General features: G+C 36.2%; 2 protein-coding genes across 2 annotated transcripts; one reads left to right on the forward strand and one right to left on the reverse strand.

Moving 5' to 3' along the window:
• The first annotated feature begins 4,896 nt into the window (after positions 1–4,896).
• Positions 4,897–5,847, forward strand: Olfr628 (olfactory receptor 628). The gene has a single exon (NM_147097.2). The coding sequence runs from the start codon at positions 4,897–4,899 to the stop codon at positions 5,845–5,847; it is 951 nt and encodes a 316-aa protein (NP_667308.2).
• Positions 5,848–13,169: 7,322 nt separating this feature from the next.
• Olfr629 (olfactory receptor 629) lies at positions 13,170–14,291 on the reverse strand. The gene has a single exon (NM_146821.2). It carries the CDS (start codon positions 14,205–14,207, stop codon positions 13,263–13,265), a length of 945 nt encoding a protein of 314 aa, NP_667032.2. The 5' UTR covers positions 14,208–14,291; the 3' UTR covers positions 13,170–13,262.
• Between the last annotated feature and the right edge of the window lie 9,928 nt (positions 14,292–24,219).

Here is a 24,219-nt window from a genome sequence, read left to right on the forward strand (position 1 = left end):
CATCTGAGGTTTTTATCTTAGCCATTCCAATTGTTATAATGTGGAATCTCAGGATCTTTTTGATTTGCATTCCTCTGATCACTAAGGACTTTGTACATTTCTTTAGGTGCTTCTCAGCCACTCCAGATTACTCAGTTGTGAATTCTAGGTTTAGTTCTTGTTTTGTTTTATTTTGTTTTGTTTTGTTTTGTTTTGTTTTGTTTTGGTTTGGTTTGGTTTGGTTTGGTTTGGTTTGGTTTGGTTTGGTTTGGTTTGGTTTGGTTTTAGTTTTGGTTTTGGTTTTTCAAAAACAATTTTATTAGATATTTTCTTCATTTACATTTCAAATGCTATCTCAAAAGTCCCCTATACCTTCTCCCCACCATCATTGGGAGGAGAAGCCGTTGGTCTTGCAAAATTTATATGTTTCAGTTTAGTTCTGTTCCCCACTTTTTCATTGAGTTGTTCTGTTCTTTTGGTGGTTAGCTTCTTGAGTTCTTTACATATTTTGGGTAATAGCCCTCTATCAGATGTGGAGTTAGTGAAGATTTTTTTTCCCAATCTTTAGGTTGCTGATTTGTCTTACTATGTCCTTTGCCTTACAGTAGCTTTCCAGTTTCATGAGGTCACATTTACCAATGTTTGATCTTAGATCTTGAGTCAATGGAGTTCTGTTTAGGAAATTTTCCTGGTGCCAATGAGTTCAAGGCTCTTTTCCACTTTCTCTTGAAAAAAGATTAGATTCAGTGTATCTGGGTTTATGTTGAGGTCCTTGATCCACTTGGACTTGAGCTTTGTGCAAGGTGACAAATGTGAGTCTATTTTCATTATTCTTTCTTTTTAATTTATTAGATATTTTCTTTATTTACATTTCAAATGCTATCCTGAAAGTTCCCTATACCCTCTCCCTGCCCTGCTCCCCTACCCACCCACTCCCACTTCTTGACCCTGGCATTACCCTGTACTGGGGCATATAAAGTTTGCAAGACCTAGGGTCCTCTCTTCCCAATGATGACCAACTAGGCCATCTTCTGCTACATATGAAGCTAGAGACACAAGCTCTACATATAGACAGCAAGTTATTATGGCTATTGTGAAGGGATTTGTTTCTCTAATTACTTTCTCAGTCTGTTTATCATTTGTGTAAAGGAAAGCTACTGATCTATTTGAGTTAATTTTGTATCTGGCCACTTTGCTGAAGTTGTTTAACAGCTAGAGAAGTTCTCTGGTAGAATTTTTGGTGTATCCTATCTATACTATCATATCATCTGCAAATAGTGATATCTTTATTTCTTCTTTGCCAATTTATATCCCCTTGATCTCTTTTTGTTGTATTATTGTTCTAGCTAGCACTTCTAGTGTTATATTGAATAGATATGAGAAGAGTGAGCATCCTTGTCTTGTTCCTGATTTTAGTGGGATTACTTCATGTATGTCTCCATTTAATTTGATATTGGCTGTTGGTTTGCAGTAAATGGATTACTTTTTTAAAGTTGAAAAAAATGATGGCAAAAAGTTGAATGGGTATGGAATAATGGTGGCATATCTAACTGGAGAGGATGGAGTAGTTAAATAAATATGACTAAAATACAGTGGATTAGACTCTCAAAAGTTAACAAAATATTTTTTAAAATGAAGAACAATCACACTTTCAAAGATAGTTTGTATCTTTAAGAAATACAATGGTTTATCAAAATGGAGGCAAGCCTATCTTCAACTTCTATGATGGCATTCATTCCTTAATTTTAAAGCTTTTTCCCCTTTAAAACTACAGTGGTCTCACTTCACACAAATATCTCAATCTAAAAATATCAATTGTTTGTTTTCGTTGTTGGTATCAGTAATTATAATTAACAAGAAAAGTGTATTTTAAATTAATGTGAATGCAAAACACTATGATTCTTTCCCATTTGGCCATTCTTTCCTGCAACAATTGAGCACCTTTACATATTCTGTTAATTTTTTTTCTTAGAGGGTTTAGTGTAGACTTTCATCCATAGTCATGTGAAAGCTTTGGAAATTTGCATTAGCAAAGAGTTGCAAACTCAGGAAGGTCATTGTTATTTTATAAGAAAACAAGACCCAAGAATGGATAATAAGGTATATATTTGTTTCTGAATGTATAGAGTTGACAATATTCCATTGATTATCAGAAATAAAGAAAAAATAAATATGTTAACTACTTTTCATTAAGGCTTTGTCTTTAAAAAGATTGTGATGGGTGTAGAGATTCGTCTTCATACTTTATTAGTTTTATATAGGTGATTTGTGAAATATGTGAAAAATTTTCCTTCAGAAATTAGAATGAACTATCTATATATAAGAATATTAAAAACCATTTATAATGTAAAACAATGCATGCTATATTTCCCAGTCTTTTATGCCTCAGAATGTCGTAACTAACATAGTTTTAAATGTGCATGTTAATGAAAATATAGGGATTGCAATTTATGGAAATGCTAATGTAAAAATGACACTTATTGATTATTTGTGCACAGAAAATGCCTCTATGACATGAGCCAGCACATATGGAAATGTTCATTGTGTAGAAGTACTTGGGGTTGACTAACATTTGTCAAAGCCCACAATCTCCAGAGATGTTTTCTAGAAGTGGTTAGCAATAAGTTTTGGAAAAGCAAATGGGTTTAACTATGTTTCAGTTAAATTTAGACAGCTGTTGTTAAAGTCATTCTCAGCTCTGAAAACCTAAATTGAGATTTCCTGAGTGTATTAGCACTGTGATATTAGAATTGAACCTGACTATCCCTGGTATCAGTGTATTAAATAGTAAGAGTCTGTTAAACCACAAAAAGTACTTCCTGTTTTGTTTTGTTTTTTGTTTTTTAGTGTCATCTGTAGAACTTCTTTTGTCCACTCATTTGTTGAAACTGAAGGTTATTCTTTAAAATTGATATGGACATTACAGGAATCACCAGGATTAAGAGAAGAGTTCCTATAAGCCAGTGTAGCACTTCATATGTTCTTAACCTGTATAAGTATGAAGACAGAGAATGGTTAACATTGGGCTTTGTAGAGAAGATTACTTGGTCACTCATTCATCCCATGAGAATTACATGATACTCTTTGCTTGGATGGTGAACATTAATCTTTAGTTGCCTCTGAAAAGCTACAATGTTATTAATATGTGAACTCACACAAAGAGGTTGGACAATTAAGAATATTTGTGTTCCCTTGTGGGTCTCTGAACTTCCAAAAGAAACACTAAGGTGATACGTGAAGAGACTATGGGAATTGCACTTGCACATAGGAGGTGACTTCTAATTATATTTCAGCTCAGACTAGACATTATGTAAAGGAAGGAAAGATTTCCATAGCTTTTGACATAGATGTGCAGATTATTAACAGGAAATGCTGATTTTTCTCAGTCTAGAAGGTATTTCTCCTATCTTTTTCTTATAGTCATTTATGGATACAGGTATGTAAGTCACTTTTGGTCATTATAGTACCAGCAAGTGGTAATAAAACCCCACAATACTTATACTAAAAGACAATAAGATTTTTAACATTTTTGATATTGGTTGTTTCCTTTTCCTAATCCTAGCCTCCAGTTATCTCTGCATGTGCACAACTGGCAATAATGTAGATCCTTATAGAAAATATATTATTTAAAGACTTAACCAATTGAAAGGAAAGTAAACTACTATTAACTTAGAGGTTTCTCTATGATTGTAATCATTAAATACTCACTCAATGAGAAAACAGAGAAATACTAACTTCTTAATTTAACTCCAATTAAAGACTAGGAGAACTCAGAGATGTTTGACCGGGGATTAGACACAAAATTTTCCTTCTCATTAAAAACTAGATGAAGTCATAGAGAAGATATTTGATCTGGAACATAAATAAAAGCAAATATTATAGGTAAAATGCAAAAGGAATGTGCAAAAGTAGGAATACATGTTTTATTTTCAATATGGTATAGAATTAAAAGAATTAAATTCTCTATACCTTAAAATTATGAAAGCTTGATAGAAATAATAACACCTGTAATATGAATATTTTCTTTATATATAATTTTGCTTGTTTTGAGACTGAATTTTAATTATATTTCTCCCTTCTCTTTACTCTGTTCAGATATTATTTCAACCAAAAAGATATTACCCTACCTGGTTTTTCAAGTTGAACTAGGTTAGAATTTGAAGGCAATTTCCCTCCTTGTGTTGAAAAGTATATTAGTTTAAAGGTTGAAAATAATAATAACATTAATAAGAAACCTATGAAAAATGATATTTTAATCATATAAGTGTAGCTTATTCAGAACGCACTCACACACACACATATACACACACTACTGGCAGAGTGAATGCACATTACGTTGCTCATTTTCTGACATCTTTATTAAATATATAAATGTTTCCTGACAAGGACTTGACAAAGAATATATATGTGTGTGTGTGTGTGTGTGTGTGTGTGTGTGTGTGTGTGTATACATATACATATATATATATACATATGCACATATATATCAAAAATATTTACACACACATAAACTATCATAGGAAAACAAATTATAATTTCAACTGAATATTTCTTATAAGTATACAGAAATATGTCTTATTTATAGAATATATGTCATAAGGTTGTATTTGTGTGACTGTAGTGTACATATTGTGTAGGTTTGTGATGAGATAGACATGCAAAGAGAAGAAAAATGAGGGAGATGGGTTGAAAACTGAACTTGAAATAAAACATTCACACCTAGAGAAGATATGTAGACATTCTTAGATCTACATAAAACAGTCTTGTCAGTAAAATATTGTTTCTGAAAAATGCCATGTGAAATCCCATTCAGTCTCTGATTGTGTCAATCTAGGTGAGAGCATAACACAGAAGGAATATTCTCAGCACCAGCTGCCAGTCTAGTTGAGAAGCCATATGTCTACAGGTTGAGGCAGCATGCCCCATCTCAACAGCACCATCTTCAGGCCTTCAGTGCTGACTCTGACTGGGATTCCTGGCTTGGAGTCTGTGCAGTTCTGGATTGGGATTCCTTTCTGTATCATGTACATCATTGCACTTTTGGGGAATTCTCTACTCCTAGTTGTCATCAAAGTTGAGCGAAGCCTCCATGAGCCCATGTACCTCTTTCTAGCAATGCTTGGAGCAACAGATATTTCTCTTAGCACTTCCATCTTACCAAAAATGCTAGGGATATTCTGGTTTCACCTTCCAACCATATACTTTGATGCCTGCCTCTTACAGATGTGGCTGATTCACACCTTCCAGGGTATTGAATCAGGCATCTTGTTTGCCATGGCAATGGACCGTTATGTGGCAATCTGTTATCCTCTAAGACATGCATCCATCTTTACCCAGCGACTCCTCACTCAAATAGGAGTAGGAGTCACACTCAGAGCAGCCCTGTTTGTAGCTCCATGTCTCTTTCTCATCAAATGCAGGTTGAAATTCTACTGGACCACTGTTGTTTCTCATTCATACTGTGAGCATATGGCCATTGTGAAGCTGGCAGCAGAAGATGTTCATGTCAACAAGATCTATGGTCTGTTTGTGGCCTTCAGTATACTTGGACTAGACATAATTTTCATCACACTTTCCTACATTAGAATATTTATAACTGTCTTCAAGCTCCCTCAAAAGGAAGCAAGACTCAAAGCCTTTAATACATGCGTTGCCCATATTTGTGTCTTCTTGGAGTTTTACCTTCTGGCCTTCTTCTCCTTCTTTACACATAGGTTTGGCTACCATGTTCCATCTTACATTCACATTCTCCTGTCCAACCTTTACCTACTTGTCCCACCTTTGCTCAATCCTATTGTTTATGGTGTGAAGACCAAACAGATTCGAGATCAAGTGTCCAAAATTTTGTATTGTAATTATTCTTATTGATGTTTCATTTATTTACTTTTGTTTCAAATAGCAAATCTCACTCAACACTCTTTGCTTGCTCTCTCTCTCTCTCTCTCTCTCTCTCTCTCTCTTTCTCTCTCTCTCTTTCTCTCTCTCTCTTTCTCTCTCTCTCTCTCTTTCTCTCTTTTTCTCTCTCTCTCTCTGTGTGTGTGTGTGTGTGTGTGTGTGTGTGTGTGTGTGCGCAAGAACATGTAAAAAAAATAAACAGAGGTCAAAATACTATCCACCTTGTTACCTTGGTTGTTGTTGCTGTTTTATATTTTTCTTGTTTGAGACTGGCTTTTTATGGCCTGGAATTCACAATTAGATTGCTCTGGCAGGGAAGTCTTCATTTGCCTTTCTAGTCCTTGAACTAATGTATGTGCCATCACAGTCAGGTTTTTACATTTGTTCTATTTATTGAATTTATGTTTGAGCAGCATGCATTTAAATAATTGAGCTAACTTGACAACCCATGTTCCTAATAAGTGTTTAATTTATTTCTCCATGAGCAGGTACTAAACTTTCATTTAATTTTTTTCTTACAATGTGGTAAAACTTTGACTACATCTTAGCTAATTCAATCTATTTCTGTTATAAATGTAATTGAAACAAGTCTAATCATGTTTAATCTTAATTTACCATAAAAGACAGTTATATTTGCATACAAATTAAACTTTTAAAAATGAACACTTCAAAAAAGTAACTGAATATTAAACATTTTTGTTCTATTAAAAATATAAAATGGTTTTGATACCACTATGAGTGTGCTTCATTTTAATGTACTTGTTATCACTTGTTTTCAATTTTTTAATCACACTCAGCATCACTATTAGAATAGTGAAATGCAGCTCATTCATTTTATCTTGTGAAATGAGTGTAAAGGGAGGTATTGATACTAAGGTCTAGTTCCCTAATTGGTTCTTAGATTTGTCAATCAAGAAAGCTGGGAGCCAATTTCTGGGCAGAAGGTACAAGTTGGACTTCTGGGTCCAAAGCGGAACAGGAGACACAGGGAAAGGGAGAGGGGCTTTATCTGCCATGATTTGAATCTAGTAGAAAGCAGCAGTCATGTAAGGTCAAAAGCAGCTAAGGACTGCAACCTCCTCTACAGGTTGGGGCCAAGGAGGTTGGTGAGGTCTAGCTGGTACAAGCCACTAAGTTTAGGGCATGAGGAGAAAGAGAATAATTGAAGAGGACATGATTTTCCAGGCAAGAGACTATGTGCTCAGCAATTGTGCCTAGCCATCAAGCTCTAAAATAATAAGGCTCTCTGTGTGTCCTTTATCTGCAGATTCTAGGGAGTGAGCTGGCGGGGGGGGGGGGGGGCAGATGACTCTCAGAAAGGCTGGTAAAGAGAGAGGCCAGGTTGTGGCTGTAGGCAACCAAGCTGAGAGCCAAGCTGGATCAAAAGTGGTTAGGAAAGAGAAGCCAAGTCAGTTTTGGTGGCTGAGTAGAACAAAAGGGAGCCAGGATTGGAGCTGGTAGCACAGCAACTCAAGGGCACAGGCGGTAGCATGTTTTTACACCCAACTAAAGAATATTAATTTGACAATAATTTTTGAATATATACATTTATACTTAATTGTACTCTCCTCTTTTCAAGATCACATATGATGTAGCTTATGACCAATCTTTCTTATGAACATTGATGCAAAAATCCTCAATAAAATTCTTGCCAACCGAAACCAAGAACACATCAAAACAATCATAAGCCGCAATCAACTAAGATTCATCTCAGGGATGCAGGGATGGTTCAGTATTAGAAATGCATCAAAATAATTCACTGCATAAGGAAAATAAAAGAAAAAAGCACACATAACCATTTCATTAGATGCTGAAAAAGCATTTGACAAAATTCATCATCCCTTCATGTTAAAAGTCTTGGAAAGATCAGGAATTCAAGGCCCATACGTAAACATAGCAAAAACAATATACAGCAAACCAGTAGCCGACATCAAATTAAATAGGGAGAAACTTGAAGCAATCCTCCTAAAATCAGGGACTAGACAAGGCTGCTCCCACTCTCTCCCTATCTATTCCACATAGTACTTGAAGTTGTAGCTAGAGCAATGAGACAACAAAAGGAGGTCAAAGGGATAGAAATTGGAAAAGAAGTCAAACTATCACTATTTGAAAATGATATGATCGTATACTTAAGTGACCCCATGATTCCACCAGAGAACTCTTAAAGCCAGTAAACAACTTCAGCAAAGTGACTTGGTATAAAATTAATGCAAATTAATCAGTAGCCTTTCTATAGGCTTTCTAAAGAATAAAAGGGATGAGAAAGTAATTACTGAAACAACACCTTTCATAACAATCACAAATAATATAAAATACCTTAGTGTGACTCTAACCAAGCAATTGAATGATCTGTATAGCAAGAACTTCAAGTGTCTGAAGAAAGAAATCAAAGAAGATCTCAAAAGATGGAAAGATCTCCCATGCTCATGGATTGACAGGATTAATCCAGTAAAAATGGCCATCTTGCGGAATGTAATCTACAGATTCAATGCAATCCTCATCAAAATTCCAACTCAATTCTTCATAGACTTAGAAAGAGCAATTTGCAAATTTATGTGTAATAACAAAAAACATAGGATAGCAAAAACTATTTTCAACAATAAAAGAACTTCTGAGGGAATCATCATTCCTGACCTCAAGCTGTATTACAGAGCAATAGTGATAAAAACTGCACGGTATTGGTACAGTGACAGTGTTTTCAGATGCTTATATTCTACTCAGTCTCACATGGTGTGTCCTCTGCCAGGAATTCCTTACCCTGGTGTGATCCTGGTGAAGTGATCTTATTCTCTAAAACTAGTTGTTTAGTTTCTTTATTTTTCTTTTTGTACTTTGTACTTTGTACTTTGTACTGTGTGTGTGTTTGTGTGTGTGTGTGTGTGTGTGTGTGTGTGTGTGTGTGTGTGTCTGTGTGTTTTGACACATGCATACCTGGTGACCACATAGGTCAGAACCTCTGAAACCAGAATTGCAGACAGTTGATAGCCACAATACCTGTGCTGTGACTGGAGCACAAAGCCTCTATAAGAGCAGCCAGTAATCTTAACCACTAAGTCATATATCTGGCTACCTATATTTTTATTTTTGTGGTCATTTCTCCCAAGATGTTTTCTTTTGGGCTATATTTTGTTCTTCAACATTCATTGTTTTTGGTACTGTAGTCAAACTGTTATATCAGTATGTATGTGCAGTTTTGTAATTTGAACAAATATTCAATTGTATAAAATATTGTAACTTAGTGTCACACACTTTTTCTCATAAAACTATCACCTAATAAGTAATGTCTTGAATGACCTCTCTCATGTTTGCTTCAGGGTTCTTACTTAGTAATCACTGAAATAAGAAATTTAAAAGATAAAAATGACTTTTTTGGGGGGTGCATATATAAAATTTACCTATACTACTCATGAATGAATATTTAAAAAAATAGAATTATTTGCATATCCACTTGACTGTTGAAAAAAAAAAGCAAACAAACAAAAAACAAGTAGTGGGAATCAGGCAGGTATTCATCCCTGTATCTCAAGCTGTTAGATCCTGAGGAAATCAAGACAAAAGCTAACTGAGGGATCTATTAACATATCAAAGTGGATGCTGGCTGCTAGGTTCTCCCAGCATCTCCCAGCATTGCAGGTACCTGTTACAGCATCCTAGCTCTTCTCAGCATTTCTCATCCCAGCACCTTACCTTTAACTTCTGTAGCTCCTGCATTTCATCCTCTTCCCCCATGTTCTTCCCTAAATATTCCAGCCATTCTAAACATGGGCTCTCTTTTCTCTACTCTTTTATCTTCTTTTACCTCCCTCCTTCTTCTCTTTCTCCTGTCCTTCCCTCTTCTTCATTTCCCTTTAGTTACATCCTGGCATACTCTGTTGGCCATATTCAATCTGTACTTTCCAGATGCCTCTGGCTATTCAGTCCTTCATATCTACAATTAAAATATTCTCTTCAACCATACCTAAGAATGGTCATGCCCTCGTTTTCATTCAACAGCTATATAGAAATAATACTTTTAATTAGGAAATAAAATTTCATTAAATTTTATACTACCCTTGAAGGTTTCTAATGAATAATAAATCTGATGAAAATACAAACTGATATTTGGAATGCCTGGACTTCCCCTTGAGGATAGAAGTCACAGACATCAAATAGGAGAAAACCTGTAGCTGAAAAATTAGCATCAAAGAAGATATCAGTGAATGCTCAAGGTTTTGATAATGATTTAACCTCTAGGAAAATAAATTCAGACACGATGTATTTGTGGTGGGCATTACTGTGTGTATGAATCACTATGGAATTGTGGACTCCTAAGCTTACCATCCTTTCTGAGCAGCGATTCTTTTACAGCTTCACAAATAAGATGTCCTATCCTCCTCTGCCATGTAGTCAACGTCACTGTGATGAAGAAACCTGAATTCTGAATCCTCTACTCAAAGTCTACTTCAGTGACCTTGAATGTACTATATAGACTACTTTCAATTTTAGATGTAAGGCATTCATATTATGCACATTTTAATGTCTATATTATTCTTCTCTAATTAGGAACTGTTTTTATGGTGGGTTAAGATCTGCTTAATCTGTGTGATTCCGGTCCTCACTGTCCCATCCATGAGCCTTTGATGACTTACACTGTAAACACTATACAGCACAAGACTTTAAATAACTCTTCTGCCTCCAACTGATACAGATTTTCAAGTTGTGTCACAGGGCTTGTAGACTGCCCTAAAAACTGTTCTTCACTTGAGTTCTGAGCATACTCTCAAGAACTATCCATTGGCTAATTGGCTATATTTATTCCCTAGAGCAGTTCTTCTTAAGGTTCTCTACTTGTTAACCATTTTCTTTCACGTACTTTTAGACTACCTTCACATAGGTATATATTGGAAGCTTATTAATTAAACATTAATGTAATAAATCTTAAAGAAATTTATTTGAACACAACTTTCTGGATTCCCATAAATTTACTAGTTGCGAAAGAGTAAGAAAATTACTTATTTTTGAAGGATGTGATTGTTTAGATTGGCATAAAATATTAAAACTTGTTTGAACATCTGCTATTGCAAGATATTGAGTATCATTGTTAGCATTCTGTCTAAGGTCCACCCCACAGTTACCTGAAAACAGCCAAGTAGGCCTGACCCAGTATAAAAGAGGCTGTTTGTCCCCTCCTCCCTCTCTTGCTCTTCTCTTTTTCTCTTGTTCTCTTGACTTTTGCTCCCACTTTGTCCCCTCACTCCTTCCCCATTCCCTTCCCCCCTCCACATGCTCATGGCCTCTCTCTCTCTCTTTCTGTCTCTCTCTCTCCCTCTACTACCCTCTGACTCCCCTCCCAATAAATAAACTCTATTCTATTTTATACTGTCATGTGGCCCATCCCTTCGGGGAAGTGATGCCCTGGTATGGGTCTGCTGGGACATCCCCTTCCCCCATACCTTACCACAACCCCATAAAACATATTCCTTCTCCCCTCATCTTTTCATAAACACACCATATGACACCAGGACTCGGATTTAGAAACAATGCAGGTTTTCATCCCACCCCAGCTATCTCTAGCCCAGCTATCTCTAGTCCCCATCCCCCACTGGTCAGAGTAACAGCCATCTTGCATTGTCCCAGGGAAGAGTTCTTGAGCTTGGAGCTCCCTCTGTGCTGCCCTGACCCTCATTCTAGGGCTCTTTCCCTTGGGTGAGACTTTTCCCTTCCCTTTCCAGACAGTTTCTTTCTCCTGGCTGAGAAGCTCATATCAGTGTATACATGTGTAAAATTTTCAAAGCAATGATAAATTAAACATAATTTCATCTCTAAAGATGAAAAAATATTTTAGCATAACTCAAACTTTTTTGTGATAAAATTCCTGTTGAAACTATGAGTTGAAGGATCTTATGTTAACATAGGAAAAGATATGTATAGTCAAAGTTGCAAATATTATGCTTAATGGGAAAAACAAAAACTAAAACTATTTCCTCTAAAATTATAACTGTAGGAAAGATGTTTATTTTCTCTGCTTGAGTTCTTACAATATGAACTAAACTATCTAGCACCCCCAGAGCTTGTGTCTCTAGCTGCATATGTAGCAGAAGATGGCATAGTCGCCATCATTGGAGGAGAGGCTCTTGGTCTTGCGAAGATTATATGACCCAGTACAGGGCGAATGCCAGGGTCAGGTAGAGGGAGTGGGTGGGTTGCAGAGCAGGGCAGGGGGTGGGTGTAGGGGACTTTGGGGATAGCATTTTAAATGTAAATGAAGAAAATATCTAATAAAAGAAACAAAATGTTTCAAAGTGAAAAAAAACCAAGAATATATATATATATATATATGTATATATATGTATATATATATGAATTCAAAAGTAAAACAAAATATTTAGTGTCTATTTTATAAGATAAATTTCTGTATTTTAATTGAATTTCCTTCACAAAGGTGCTCATCATTTTTTTATTAATAAATAAAATTCAACTTAAAAATATGACTGTGCCTTCATTTGTACCTCTCTTTAAAACCAGTTATCACAATTTATGCACAAGGCATGTCTTTCTTTTGCTAGCTCATCATATTGATAGCTACATATTGCCTCAATAGCACTAGTTCTTTGGACAGTGTAATACACATTAATGAAATCAATATTTTAGCTATGTTCCTTTCTGATTGGCATTCTTCATATAGATATGTATCTTTGACCTATGTTAATTTCGACATCTCAGAAGCATTGTTCTGAACATTTGTCTAAGGCCAGCATTCTATTTTAGCTCAATTCATACCAACTGCGATTCTCTGTTTCCTCTTCCCACATTTTGGAGTTACAATTTTCCATATAACCTCATTTTTTTTGAAAAATGGAAAAAATCTTAATTTTTATTTTGTGTATGTATTTTTTACATTTTCATAACGTTACAGATGATATTTGACAAATTTTAATACACTGCGATCAAAACTGCCATTGCTACATTTATTTTACTCTGAAATATCACCCTGAATATACATACATTTATCTATATTTATAGACGTAGTGAAATAAACAAGAAGATGATAATCATAGATAAAAATACCCAGGCATAGTATCATACACCCCAGAAATAGTCTAAGCACTTTGGAGGCAGAGGCAAATGGATTTCTGAAAGTTGAAGGACATTCACGTCTACATAGCAAGACCCTGTCTCAAAAAGAAACCAGAACTATGAAATTTGAAGATACCCAATGAAATATTAAATAATTTATCAGCAGTTTTAATAAAATTAAATATTGAAATAAATACAGAAGTATGATATACATATAATATAATATCTTCTATTAATTAGCACATTGAGGGAAAAGTGGCAAATAAGGCTATTACACTACTACATTAAAACAGCATTCCTCCAACAAAAATTGTATCAAAATGTTTTAGTACTCAAAATTTTTGTTTTTGAGAAAAAAGAAGACTCACCACTCTGTCACGAATCTGTTTGGTCTTAGCACCATACACCAAGGGATTGACAGTGGGGGACACTAACAGGTAAAGGATTGCAAAGATTATGTGGATACTTGCAGGCACATTCTTGCCAAAACGATGTGTTAGGAAACTGAACAATGCAGGTGTATAGAAGGCAAGTATGGTGCACACATGGGCAACACAGGTGCCCAAGGCTTTAGAGCGGGCATTCTGGGAAGAGAGACGAAATACTGCCTGGAGAATTTTTATGTAGGATGTGACTATGAGCCCAAGGTCAAATATTGTCACTGAAAGGGCCACCAAGATTCCATATATTCTGTTCACCTGAGTGTTACCACTAGCCATCTTCACCACAGCCATGTGCTCACAGTATGCATGATGGATGACATATTTGGTGTAGTACAACAGCCTTTTAATGAGAAGCGGACATGGCATAATCATAAGTATAGCTCGGCTTAGGCCAACTAGACCTATTTTAATCACCATGGGCGTTGTCAGGATTGATGTATAGTGCAGTGGGATGCAAATGGCCACAAAGCGATCAAATGCCATGGCTACTAGGATGGCTGACTCCATGATGCACAGTGTATGGATAAAAAACATTTGTGTTAGACAGGCATCAAAGTTGATCCAATGTTCATCAAACCAGAAGATACCAAGCATCTTCAGAGCTGTAGAACAGGTAAGACACATGTCATTCATTGCCAGCATGCAAAGGAAGAAATACATAGGCTGGTGGAGACTTGGCTCCAGCTTGACAGTAGTAAGGATTATGCTGTTCCCCAGCAGGGTCAGTGCAAACAGAAGACAGACAGGGATGCCAATCCAGCAGTGAAAGTTTTCCAACCCAGGAATACCAACCAGGAAGAAAGATGCAATATGATGTGTAGCATTGCCTGCCATATTAAAACTAGGGATGTAAACAAACAAACAAACAAACAAAAACAACAACAACAAAAAAAAAACCTAGAGATGTTGCAAGTGCAAGTTTAATAATATGGTAACCAGAAAAATGCCCATCAGGCAGAAAATATGAGTGCTAAGCTAATTTTAATTGTTTTTCTTGGGTAATGTAGAGTCACTTTATATAACGCACCTTGAAGATTAGACTGCTCTCAAAACCTTTGTAAATCCTCGGGAATTTTTTTTAACCTTTAGTAGCAAGGGAACTACATTTGGAGGCACAGGATCTGCATTTGCATAGGAAGATGTTACATTTACTCAGATTTTTCCTGATATTATCATGTAATTAAATCTTATAACAGATATTTCGTTTGCTATTACACTGGCACTTAATAGACTAGTCATAAGCGTAAGCATTGAATGAAAACACACCAACAATCTGCAGACATTTCAAGACATCACTTATCAGAGGACACTTTTATCTTGAGGAAACCTAGCTCAATTGTTGAAACGCAAAACATAATGAGAATAAAGAAAATTCGATTATAGAAGTAGGTGCTTCATAATCCACCAAAGGTAAATTTAGATGTATTTTAGGTTGTCAAAAGTGACCACTATGAAGATTTAAAGATCCTCTTTATTTTATTTTCCACTTCAGAGCTGGATGATGCTTCATTATATGAATAGAATGAATATTCCAACAGCAGAGGAGGCTTATTTTATGCTGAGAAAAGGAAGAAGAAAGAAACAGATATAAATTAGATTGGTTATTGCAACATTATTCTCCTTAGAAGATGAAGACAAGAAGACAGATCACTCATTAGTTGGCATTTAGGTCACCACAGTCTGACATTTTTGGGATGACTAATGCTGATCACACGACTCTCATCTGGAAATTTTGATTGTTATTTGTTGCTTTGTTCTTTTTGAAAAGCATTTACTGTAATTAATTTATTCTGTATAGTGTGCACACATGTGCCACGGCACACATGTGGAAGACTACTTTCAGAAGTCATTCCTCTCTATGTGTTCCCTGGGATTGATGTAGGTCATTTGGTTTAAGAGTAGGCACCTTTCCCCCCTGAGCCTTCTAACTAGTACTTATTTCTTGAAGGTCTGATATCTACATAGTTTTGCATTCATTTTGATTACATGGAAGTTTATCATAAGAGATACCCTGGTGATTGTCAATCTGGGATTGGAGCACAGGAAATTTTTTATTTCAAATAGTAACCTGATAGAAAATTCTCCCTAACAGTATTAACTCCATAGGAAGATCTCCTGATGGACAAGCTACTATAAAAATATAAAATTAAGAAACAATTGTTTTTTTGTGCAGTGAGTTGGTCTCAAATTATTGTTTATAAGCATATTAGTTAGCCAAAATAAATTAATCAATTTCCTTTCTAGGCACAGGCCCTTAATCCAACTCTGGGATTTAACTTTCATAGTGTCAGTGGGGATCAAAGACCCAGCAATTCACTGTTACTTTCTGCAATAATACTAACTGTTTAAGGCTCTTTTCCTGACTATATTCTGAAGTTTCTAGCATAGTTGTCTGTCCCTCTTGAATACCAGTCAAACTGTGAAATATTAATTAGAAGTCTTCATAACACTTTTTTTCACATTTTCTCAATGGGAAGTATTCATGTCTGTATATCCAAATAATAGTTTTATGAGGAAAAATCTAACATGGTATCTGCATTCTGAACTTAATCATTTGCTTCTCAGGACCAATGTAAATTATTCTCTGAGGTATTTTGGGGAGTAATTGAAAAATTATCAGGGACATATCAAACACATCAAAAGCTCATCATAATAGGAAAACAGTTTTTTAAAACTATCACACATCAGGTAAAGCTTATAGCAACACATAAAGAAATAAATGCAAAAATATAAGTCACACCACAATAGGTTTACTCCATTTTCACTAACCAGTTTCTAATTTGTAAGCCTGAATATGATATAGTCCTCTGAGAGGATTGTTAAGCCATGGTCAACTTGGCTAATTGCCTCTGGAAGAATCAATCATGAGGCTAATGGTAGTAGACAGAACATGATAAGCCAAATACATGGTGCTTCGTGATGGTGAGAAGAAAATTAGCTTACCTAGAAATATAGCCATACAAAGTAGTAAGAAAACTTTGCTAAAATGTGAATAAGTATCTTTGGCAAATACATGTTGTTACAATAAAAAAATTATTTTCTTTCTGATAATATTACCTGCATGAAGACAATATGTGCAATATATTTAAAAAATAAAAGTGATTTCCACTAGGATAAGGGTCTTTACAAACTTAGATATGATCTGCTTTGACCAACATTCTCCTCCTCAGGGATTATCTCTGTCACCCAAGCTTCCTTCGAGTGAAATCTGAACATTTACTGTGGGAGGGTCATTCAAATCAGCGGCAGCAGCAACAGACAGGGTGGTGCATGAACTGCCCTCGCCTCTAAGTTTTTGCTAGCCCAGTTACTCAACTATTTCCCATTTTCTACGATCTTAGTTTTACTGAAAATAAATTTTTCTTACAATACATTGTGGCTAGTTTTCGTTACCTTACTCTTCCCACTAGCACACTCATCCAAATCCATACTCTTTCTCTCTCTCTCTTTTACTGGAACACAAACACCAAGTTCCCAGCACCCACACTTTGCAGTTTCTCAGTCATTGGATCAAATTCCTTCTGTAGAATTTTTTCTTAAGAGTCAATTAAAAGACAAAAGCATATTTTTAATCTTATATATATATATTATCTCAATGTATTGTAACATCCATAACCTTTACTGATTTACATAAATCTCACTTTCCTAACTGCACATCATATTTTCTTCCATGGCAGAACAAGCTACTCAGAAAGTTATCTCTGGGTTTATTTGACACCAGCTTCTCCTCAGTAGCTGCTAACTCTATTTCTGTTAGAATTCGTTTGTTTGTTTTTTAAAATCATTTTATTCATTTACATTTCAAATGATATCCCCTTCTTAGTTATCCCTCCCCAAACCTTCCATCCCATCCCCTCTCCCTTCTGCTTCTATGAAGGTGATCCTCCACCCACTACCCCACTCCCACCTTACTCCTACACTGGGGCATCAAGCCTCCACAGGACCAAGGGCCTCTCTCTCACTGATACCAGATAAGACCATCCTCTGCTACATATATATCTAGAACCATGAATCCCTCCAACTCTTTGGTTGGCTCTTACCTTTTGATTTCTGTCTGCTTTCAGTCTCAATCCTCAGATTTATACACCAAAAGGATTTACAGAAATTGAACAAAGTCAAAATAAAATCTCAAGGAAAATCTCTGTATCTTATATACTAATAATTTCATGGACATTTTACCTTGCATTTAAAGTTTCTGCTTCTCTATAAACGACCCATTCATTCACAGCTATTGTTTAAACACCATTCATTCACAGCTATTGTTTAAACACCATTCACTTCAAATGTCTTCTTGGAATACGTTCTTTCCAAATCATTTCTATCACAAAGTAATGAACTTATATAGTCTTATGACAAATTAACCAAGTCCTTTTGTCCTCCTGTTACCAATATCGTATTAAATAATACTCCTCTGCCAAGTCAAATTATTAAGCTCTGTACTGCCCTTTATATGAGTGTGGTTCTTTCTTTCCTATTCGACTTGTCTTTATCTTGAATACTGCTTTAATTTCTATGATGCAGAGGATATTTAGAAAGAACTGATTCATAATACAGTGCAGACTCTGAGTCAGATTGCTCGCTATGGTTGCTTTCTAATATAGTTGTACACCTCCCAGGAGACACCTTGGATTTGGAAAGCTATTGATCCTTAGAGACAAAAGATCAAAGAAAGCAAAATAGACAGGAGAAAACACAGGACAGCACAATGCCCCTCTGCACCACCATGTTAACTCTGTAAATTCCACAAAGCTTGTAGGTTATTAATGAATATCAGTCCCCAAAACTGGACTTAAATTTTTGGGCCACTTCTCCCAGACAGAGAGGTTTGATTCTTCTTGGCTTTTGGCTGCTTCTTTCAGTTCTATACATTCAAGGTCTGGGGAGATGCTCAATACCTAAGAGCAATGGCTGAAAACGGACCTGGGTTCAGTTCTCAGCACCCACATGGAGACTCACAGTCATCTGTAACTCCAGGTACAGAGATATGACACTCTTTCAGGCTTCTTTAGGCCTCTGACATGCATGCAGCATGTCTATATGCCTGCAGGTAAAACCATCATACACAGAATAAAAGTATGATTTTATTAAAAGTAGATACATTTAAAACATGCTAAATGAAGATACAAATGTCATTTTAAATTAGTAAACTATAATCTGGTTTTTGCACCCTTTTTCATGAATTTTTCATGTAACTCACTAATTTTTGTTCCCTATGTTATACTATTGAGGATTTTTTAAGGAGGATATGGGTAGGGAGGAACATACATAAAGTCTACTCATTATAATTCCTATGTGATCACACCTTGGCCATTGTAAATTAGAAAGGGTAACTGACTCATTCAACTTTATATCTCTAATACTGGTTGGTACAGAAAGTATTATTTTGGAAAAAGTAAATAATAAAATTCTATTCACTGGTTACTTTCATTCTTATACTACCCCTGAGCAACTAATGAAGGGCAGAGATGACAAGACTGACTTAAATGGAAAAGAAAGCCCTTGAGGAGAGAAGGTACGCACATGAAGTAGAGGAACAAAGACAGCAGTTTTAGCTTAGAATGAAGAAGACAGTTATTATCCTAGGTTGTCACATGATCTCAGAAGTGTTGTGTGTGCAGTAAGTGTGGCTATATGTGTTGGCCTCTCTGTTGTTGGCCTCTTCAGCTGCTCATTCCCTGACATGGCCTACGAGCAAAGAACTGGAGACCTAGGACAGAGCCCAACACAGGTAGAGGTAATGATTTTAGGCATAGCTATATTAACCTTGTAATCCTCCCCTTACCCCACCCAGGCTCTGATGGGGAGTGTGTTTATGTCCTTTTCCTTTAGAAATCATGGGTTTAAGAGGTTGTTCAGTCAATGAAGCTTTAAGATGTTAATCAAACAATAGTCTGAATAAGTCTATAATAAGACTAAATAATCACTCTATGTAGCAGATATCATTTCAGTCTTTAAATTTAAACCCACAAAACTCAAATTTTAGTTTATTTCTTGACACTTCATGCATTCTGTTTTACTAAATATAATCTGAGGCATGGAAAGTACTCAAAAAGCTGAGAGGTCTTGCTGCTATTTCAGAAGACTGGCATTTGATTCCCAGCATCTACACAGAGAATCTCACAACCATCTACAACTCCAGAACTAGGAGAGCCAATACCCTCTTCTGACCGGTACAGGTACCTGCATACATATGGCATGCATTCACATACATAGGAACAAAAGTCAATTTTTATTAAATATGATCTTATTTCTAAAATTCTTAAAAATGGAAATTGAAAGTTCAGTATATGAATATTTATTTCATTCTATAATCTTCATAGTACCATGCTAATTGTTTTTATGCATTATAGGTTTTTTCTTTTTTATTTAATTATTTATTTATGTATTTTCTTTTTTAATTAATTAATTAATCTTTTAAACTTTATATTGTATTCCCCCATCTACCCTCCAATTATTCCACATATTATAGTTTTATTAGGAAAAATTAACATGTTTTTAAGACAATGTACCCTTATTTACCTTTCTTCAATCCTATAAATTATGAATTTTTGCTTAATTTTTCCTTTTATGAGTATATGATGGTTTGGATACAATATGTCCCCCACAGGCTATGTGTTTGAGAGATTAGTCAGAGGTTGTCACTGTTCTGAGTGTCTGTACAACTGGAGTCTTGCTGGTTGATGTGCATCTCCAGACTTTGAGGTTTGTATTCTCCTCATTTTTTCAGATTTAGCTCTCTGCTTCTTTTATTTTTCTCTTATTTTTAGGGATTTTTACTCTTACATTTATGGCGTGTGCGTGTGCGTGTGTGTGTAAGCATGTAAGTACCTAAGGAAACTGAAATCATTACTTCAAGATTTGTTTTCATCGATGACTACCAAATGTAATAAATTAAAATGTACCAACATATTACAATAGCAGAACATGGGTCTGTCCATATATTGATCTTCCAGTAGGACTACTAACAGCAGGAGCAGGAACCTTCTCTAAGTCTGTAATGTGCCTTTGAGACCCTTTCCTCCTACTGTGCTGCTTCAATAAGAGAGGATGTGTCTAATCTTACTACAAGTTGATATGCCAAGGAAGGCCTACCCTTTTCTGAAGAGAAAGGGCAGAGAAATACATGAGGTTAAGGGAAGGTGGGGGGAAAGACTGGGAGAAGTAGAGGGAAAGAAAATGTGGTTGAGATGTAAGGATAATTAAATAATTAATTAAAGTTTTAAAAAGGAAAAGAAAGATAGCAGAGAACAACATTTTACATTTAAAAACTTCAGGGACAAGACAAGGCTGCTCACTTTCCCTATATCTATTCAATATAGTACTCAAAGTTCTAGTCAGAGCAATAAAACAACAAAAGGAGATCAGGGAGATATGAATTGGCAAAGAAGTCCTGGGATCACTATTTGCAGATGATATGATAGTATATATAAGGGACCCCAAAATTCTATCAGAGAACTTCTACAGCTGATCAACAACTTCAGCAAAGTATATGGATATAAAATTACCTCAAACAAGTCAGTAGCCTTCCTTTATACAAATGATAAACAGGCTAAGAAAGAAAATAGGGAAACAAATCCCTTCACAATAACCACAAATAATATTAAATACCTTGGGGTAACTCTAACCAAACAAGTGAAAAACCTGTGTGACAAATCTCTGAAGAAAGAAATCGGATAAGACCTCAGAAAATTGAGAGATTTCCCATGCTCATGGATTGTCAGAATTAACATAATAAAAATGGTCATCCTACCAAAAGAAAATCTACAGATTCAATGCAATCCCCATCAAAATCCCAACATAATTCTTCAAAGACATGGAAAGAACCATTCTCAATTTCATATGAAAAAACAACAACAAAAAAAAAAACAGAATAGCAAAAACAATACTTAACAATAAAAGAACTGGGGGAATCATCATCTCTGACTTCAAGCTATACTTCAAAGCAATAGTAATAAAAACTGCAAGGTATTGGTACAGGGACAGATGGAATAGAATTGAAGATAAAGAAATGAAACCACACACCTATGGACACTTGATCTGTGACAAAGAAGCAAAAATTATACAGTGGAAAAAGAAAGCAACTTCAATAAATTGTGTTGGTCTATGCCACGGACTGGCCTCAGTGGGTCCCTCAATCCACGGTCCCAGTACAGGTAGGTGGTCAGGGAGTCGGAGAAAAGTGACAAACAGAGGCAAACACAAGGGAGTGTTGATCTGAATGTAATTTCCCAAAATGAGCATCAGACTTATGTATTACAGAAGAAAACAATCAGCCAAGGTACACTGAAGTTATCTGACACAAAACAGAGAAGTGCATACAAAAGACTGCTAGGAACCAGGCAATGTTTACAATTGAGATAAGATCAGCCCTATCTAGAGTCAGCTATTAACAGGGGCCAGGTGAGGATTTCACACCCTAGTCACAATTTATGCTATTCCTCTGAGCCTTGTGAAATCTTGCACCAGGGAGTTCTGCTCTAGCCAACCTTTTCATGAATAATGCATTACTGTAGTTCTTCCTTAAACCACAACCTTCCTTCTTCCTAGGCCATGGTAAATTCTTGCATATGGGAGTAACTTGGCTGCTCTTTTAAGAGTCTGTAGGGAATCTCCATTGGTCAGAAGAACTCACCAACTTTCTTCTAATATATAATGTAATCTGTCATACCTGGCTGTAATGAAGATTCTGAATATACTTTGCTAAGCTTGCCCTCAGATTTTTAGCTCCTATCTAGTAAAATACTGCAAGAAAGCATGCAAAACTCTCCACACTATTGCAGGGACAAATTTGGAGCATTTGTGCTATGGAAATGCCAAGGGTCCAGGAGGCTAAGTTTCCAGAAGGTTTTTTGTTTTTTGTTTGTTTGTTTGTTTGTTTGTTTGTTTGCCTCCAGACTGCGTCAAAGCTTTTGGGCCTGCCACACAGTCTTCACTGAAGTGGATGAGGCAGGGCTACCTTGCTGTATGTATGGAGAAAAATGAAAATAGATCCATATTTGTCAACTTGCACAAAGCTCAAGTCCAAGTGGATCACTGAAGTGGATGAGGCAGGGCTACCTTGCTGTATGTATGGAGAAAAATGAAAATAGATCCATATTTGTCAACTTGCACAAAGCTCAAGTCCAAGTGGATCAAAGACCTCAACATAAAACCAGATACACTGAATATAATAGAAGAGAAAGTGAAAAAGAACCTCAAACTCATGGGCACAGGAGTGGGGTAGGAAACAGAACTAAACAGAACTCCAATAGCTCAGGCTCTAAGATTAAGAATTGATAAAGGAATAACAACAATATGAGCTAACCAGCACCCCCAGAGCTTATGTCTCTAGCTGCATATTAGCAGAGAATGGCCTAGTCAGTCATCAATAGGAGGAGAGGCCCTTGGTCTTGCAAAGATTCTATGACCCAGTATAGGGGAATGCCAGGGCCAGGAAGTAGGAGTGGATGGGTTGGGAAACACGGGTAGAGGAGAGGGTATAGGGGATTTTCAAAGAGGAAACTAGGAAAGGGGATAGCATTTGAAATGTAAATGAAGAAAACATCTAAAAAAAACCTATAATATCAAAAAAGTTGATAAATAGAACCTCATGAAAATAAATAGCATCTGTAAGGCAAAGAACATAGTCAATAGGACAAATTGGCAACCTACAGATTGGGAAAAAAATCATCATTAACCCCCATCCAAATAGAGAGCTAATATCCAAAATATATTAAAAACTCAAGAAGCTAACCTCCAAAAAAAATCAAAAAATGGGTTATAGAACTAAACAGAATTCACAACAGAGGAATCTTGAATGGCTAAGAAGCACTTAAAGAAATGTTCAAAGTCCTTAGTGATGAAGGAAATGCAAATCAAAACAACCCTGAGATTCCACCTTACAACAATCAGAATGGCTAAGATCAAAAACTCAGGTGACAGCACATGTTGGTGAGGATGTGGAGAAAGAGGAACACTCCTCCATTGATGGTGGGATTGCAAACTGCTACAACCAATCTGGAAATCCATCTGGAGGTTCCTCGAGAAAATTGGAAATAGATCTACCTGAAGACCCAATTTTTATCACTCCTGAGCATATATCCAAAAGATGCCCACAAGGACATGTGTTCCACTCTGTTCATAGCAGCCTTGTTTGTGATAGCCTGAAGATGGAAACAACCCAGGTGTTCCACAACAGAAGAATGGAGACAAAAAATGTGGTTCATTTACACAATGGAATACTACTCAGCTACTAAAAATGAGGACACCATGAGTTTTGCAGGCAAATGGATGGAACTAGAAAATACCATCCTGAGTGAGGTAACAGACCCAAAAAGACATGCATAGTATGTATTCACCAATAAGATGATATTAGCTAAAAAAAAAAAAAAAAAAAAAAAAGTACAGAATACTCAGGACACAATCCACAGATAGTCAAAGGGCCCAGCCCAAGTGAGGATACTTTAATCCCATTTGAGAAGGAGGAGAAAGCAGAGGGAAGAGAAAGGGAGGGAACTTGGTGGGAGAGAAGAAGGGGAGGTGAAGGGGAAAGAAGAACATGATCAGTTATAGGATTGGAGGGGGTAACAGGAGTGAATCCCTAAGGGCCAGCAGAATAAATGGAAATATACAACCTCAGTAGGTAGGAGGTGGGAGGATCCTCTAGAATGTACCAGAGGCCTGGGAGGTGAGAGACTCACAGGACTCAAAGGGAGGGACCTTAGATGAAATACCCTACAGTGGGCAGAGGGAACTTGTAGAGTCCACCTCCAGTAAGGAAGATAAGGCATTATTAGGTAGAGCAATGGGATTGCCATCCCACAGTCAGTAACTCTTAGACTCTGAGCCACTTACCAGGCAGCATACA

This window comes from Mus musculus, chromosome 7 (genome assembly GCF_000001635.26).
Source record: "Mus musculus strain C57BL/6J chromosome 7, GRCm38.p6 C57BL/6J".
Classification (NCBI taxonomy): domain Eukaryota; kingdom Metazoa; phylum Chordata; class Mammalia; order Rodentia; family Muridae; genus Mus; species Mus musculus.

Bases quoted from the DNA above. Each gene is read 5' to 3' on its own strand.
- Olfr628 (NM_147097.2), top strand. From the start codon at position 4,897: ATGCCCCATCTCAACAGCACCATCTTCAGGCCTTCAGTGCTGACTCTG.
- Olfr629 (NM_146821.2), bottom strand. From the start codon at position 14,207: ATGGCAGGCAATGCTACACATCATATTGCATCTTTCTTCCTGGTTGGT.